At 43.6% G+C, this 4,108-nt stretch overlaps 1 protein-coding gene across 1 annotated transcript in view; it reads left to right on the forward strand.

The window, feature by feature from the left end:
• The first annotated feature begins 213 nt into the window (after positions 1 to 213).
• Positions 214 to 4,108, forward strand: part of BCL2L14 (BCL2-like 14 (apoptosis facilitator)) — a 5,502-nt gene continuing 1,607 nt past the window's right edge. Inside the window, exons 1-3 of the mRNA XM_009879726.1 lie at positions 214 to 643; positions 1,365 to 1,529; positions 2,470 to 2,537. Coding sequence (XP_009878028.1) covers positions 214 to 643; positions 1,365 to 1,529; positions 2,470 to 2,537 — 663 coding nt within the window. The remainder of the gene's footprint in view (positions 644 to 1,364; positions 1,530 to 2,469; positions 2,538 to 4,108) is intronic.

A 4,108-nucleotide genomic window follows, 5' to 3' on the forward strand; every position in this document is an offset into this window, starting at 1 on the left:
GAGGTATTTCTTGGTAACCAAATTCTCTAATTCTCTTTCCAGAAAACAGTGCTTCTCTGGCTCCTGGGTACTGCAATATTCTTCACCTCACTGAGGTTTATAAAGTGTTTGGTGAAAGGTTCTGTAGAAATTTCAAGTACTGGTTGGTATTCATGAAAAACAGGCTGTTCCCTAAGCCATTAAAACTAAGAATATGTTCTTGCAGGGACCAAGATGTCTTCGCCAAATGATGTCAGTATGGAAGAAATACTGCTGGAAGATGATGAGCAAGACAGCATAGAATACAAGATCCTAATGGCCTATGCCCAGCGTCGTTTGTCTGTCAGTAAATATAGGAAACTTCTGAAAAATGAGGCTAATGTGCAGAATTCATCATCGTTAATCAGGAGAAAAGTGGAGATTGACCATCAAAGGGATAAAGATGGACCAAGCCGAAGAATAGTTTATCAGGGTGGCATGACTGAACAGCACAGAAAAAAGCAATCAAAAAGAAAATACTTGCCAGGATATTGTCTACCTTTTCCCTGCAGAAGAGCAGAACAGGAAAAGTCCCCAGCGCCGTCATTGCACCAAGGTCATTGCACCAAGGTTTGTGAGGCACAATCTGAGATTGTTCTACAAGGGAATCCTCAGCATCAGACAAGTATGTCTTAGTTCTTTCCTTTTGCTGTTTGTCTTTAAATCTCTCTCTAAATAGCTTAAATGGCTGGTGGCCTGTGGAAAGACAGGAGGAGGAAGGTGTCTTTTGCTTTTTTGGTCATTTCTTATGCTAGCTCTATTGATTTCCAATCGGGAATGCAGATTGCCAGATCTTCAGTAGTGCTTGCACACACAAGATTCATGCTTGTGACTGGCTTTTCTGTTTTCCATTGTATGGTGGTAAATATTGTATAACTGTACAAATTGTTTTTTTCTGAGCATTGGCTTTTTCTTTTTCATGCCTGGTTGGAAAGAAAACATAAAACATTGGCCAGACTGAAGACCTACACATTAAAATCAAGGAAGAGAGGTTCTTTGAAGGCCCGTTCAAGGAGTTTTATCATGTGATATATATATGCGATACAGAGCAGTACTCTCACGTTTCTTAATACACGGTGTGCTTCTGGCTTGCAAGGATGTGCACTAGTGAGCAACACACTTACTTCTGTATGGGCTCTGTATAGTTAGCTGCTGCTCAAATACTAGAGAGGGGCTGCACTGCTTTACTTCTCTCTCTAAATTGTTACCAGCTGATCTCAAAGAACAGCAAAGCCCCAGCATGGGGAAATGTATATCTTGGTATCCTATGGGCGCTTCCACCTCACCGAATTATTTCCTGGAAAGATTAATTGCTTTCTTTATTTCCCACCCTCCTTCCCAATCAGGTGAAACAGCAGATGTCAACCACATTGCAGACAAGCTTGCCAAGCTTGTTACTTCCAGATCCCAGGAATCTCCTTCAGATGTGTCATTCAAGATAATGTTTCAGAGCCCATGTCAGGAAGAAGACGATACTGGGCCTACTGATGAAACTGAGGGTGATGAACGTGGTAAGGTGAAAAATTTCATGCTCAAAGGTAGTATGTCAGGTTGGGATTGCACACTGAATCATTTTGCCTAAACATGGTGAAGCACTCGGGACTTCTGCAGTAAGATGCTGCAAAGAACAAAGTTTGCTCTGTTGCCCACGTTTCAGGGACTGTTCTTGAAATCCTCTAACAAGTCCTGCCTGCTACTGCAATTAAAGGAAGCATACTTAAAAATCCAAGGAGATGTGACATAAGAAAGGTAGGATAAAGGTAAAGGGATGTAAGGTGGCAGAGCAGTAGTAAGAGTGGCAGGGCTGAGGGCAGAGTAATACATTGGGGCTCTAAGGACAAAGACCACTCCTTGGGGCAATAATGTCCTGGTCAATCCCTCTTCAGCAATGGGACAACACTGCTCAGCAATCTCTGTTGTAAGTCTGAACTGCTTGTCTTCCATGACGTCTGCAGAGATTTAGTTTTGATGCAACTTTCTAGGAATTTCTGGTTACAACAGGGATCCTGCCATACTTGCGTTTTCTTTAATCCGTCAAACCCAGAGTTTCTCCTAATGAGTTGCAGACAGTATAAATGGTAGTGATAAGGGGATTTTTTTTCCTAATTTTAAGTCCGTTTTCCTGGGCTTCCGCTAGCTGCTCTTTTGTTCTGGCTTGTTATCAGAAATATCTCAAAAGCCCAAAGGGCTGGAAGTGGGGTATTGAAGTCCCTGCTCTTTCCCAGATTATTAACTGGAGCAAAACATTGGGCAGATGGAGAAATAGCATTGCTTACTCAACACAGACTAGAACAGTGAGCTTCTGCTTAAAGCCTGGATGCACAACTTCTTGTGAATTTGCCACAAAACAGCAGCTGTTTTCACGATTAAGTGACACAAAGGCTTTTGCCATAGTTTGCTACCTGGATACTACTGAAAGGCTGAGATATTTATGTTACTCTTCTTTAACAGATGAAGAAAAGATAATACAAACAATAGTTTCACTGCTAAGACAATCAGGGGACCAACTAGAAGAAAAGGTAACCACTTTTTTCAGGAGCTACACAGTTTAGAGTGTGTGAGAGAAATTATACTTCTCTTGGGAGTGAATGTTTTGTAACCTGGTGCTCTCTGTCTCTATCCTGAACTTCTCTTTCTGCATTTAGGGCTTTCCGAAACCTTCACCATTCATCCTGAAATCTTTCTCAAGACCAGAGGACTAGCAGAGATACCTGTTGGGGTGAGGAAGGCAACAAAAACGTTGTACATTTCAAAGCGGATTCACTTTCCTCATTCCCATTGAGTTTCATGGCATGTTGAGCGCTTGACTGACTGAGAAACTCTTGTGTTTGCATTAAATTTGGCATACAAGTTGTTCCCAGTGGAGGGAGAGAAACGCTACAGCTTTGAGAGTTGCTGTATGGAAATAAATCTTCTGAAAGCATTTTGAAAGCCCTGCCCAAAAGCTATAGAAGAACCCCCACATGAGTTCATTAGTTGGAGTGGGTGTTTTCTCTATTAAAAATATAGGTACTTGTTCCCTTTACTCCCTTCTTTAGCTGTCCCCTACCTATAAAGGTATACTCAGGTATACTCCTACATGGAGTACATGCTCAGCTCCTGCAGCAGCAAGGTACCCAAATACAGCAAGAAGCATCACAAAGACCACGACTGAGCAAACGGAGCTTAGCATGGCAGCTGTTGCCAGCACTTTCCATAAGCTTCCTTTTACTGTCGCCTTCCCGCTACTTCTGTATTCCCATCTCTCCTCACCTACAGGTCTCAATATCAGTGTCACACTTCTTTTGCTTTCTCCCTCTCTGCTTCTCTCATTCAAATGCAAAAAAAAAATCTGCAGAGTTTTTTGAGGAAAAAACATAAAGCCACCTCCAGAGACTGAAGGAGCAGTGTTGCAGCAAGGTGCGGGGTTTGTGTGTCATCTCTTGAATTCACCACCACGATTTGACTATATTGCATGTATTACCTAGAAGTGCTCTCACAGAATCACGGAATGGTCAGGGTTGGAAGGGACCTCTGGAGATCATCTAGTCCAACCCCCCCGCCAGAGCAGGGTCACCTACAGCAGGTTGCACAGGACAGTGTCCAGGCGGGTTTTGAACGTCTCCAGAGTGGGAGACTCCACAACCTCTCTGGGCAGCCTGTTCCAGTGCTCCACTACCCTCAAGGTAAAGAAGTTCCTCCTCATGTTAAGATGGAACTTCCTATGTTCAAGCTTGTGCCCATAACCCCTAGTCCTATCACTGGGCACCACAGAAAAAAGGCTGCTCCCATCCACCTGGCATCCTTCCTTTAAGTATTTGTAAGTATTAATAAGATCCCCCCTCAATCTTCTTTTCTCTAGACTAAAGAGACCCAAGTCCCTCAGCCTTTCCTCATGTGAGAGATGTTATAATCCCCTAATCCTCTTTGTAGCCCTTTGCTGGACCCTCTCCAGCAGATCCCTGTCTTTCTTGAACTGGGGAGCCCAGAACCGGATGCAGTATTCCAGATGTGGCCTCACCAGGGCAGAGTAGAGGGGGAGGATGACCTCCCTCGACCTGCTGGCCACACTTTTCCTGATGCAACCCAGGATGCCATTTGCCTTCTTGGC

Source organism: Charadrius vociferus, unplaced genomic scaffold, assembly GCF_000708025.1.
Source record: "Charadrius vociferus isolate BGI_N301 unplaced genomic scaffold, ASM70802v2 scaffold90, whole genome shotgun sequence".
In the NCBI taxonomy this organism is placed as follows: Eukaryota; Metazoa; Chordata; class Aves; order Charadriiformes; family Charadriidae; genus Charadrius; species Charadrius vociferus.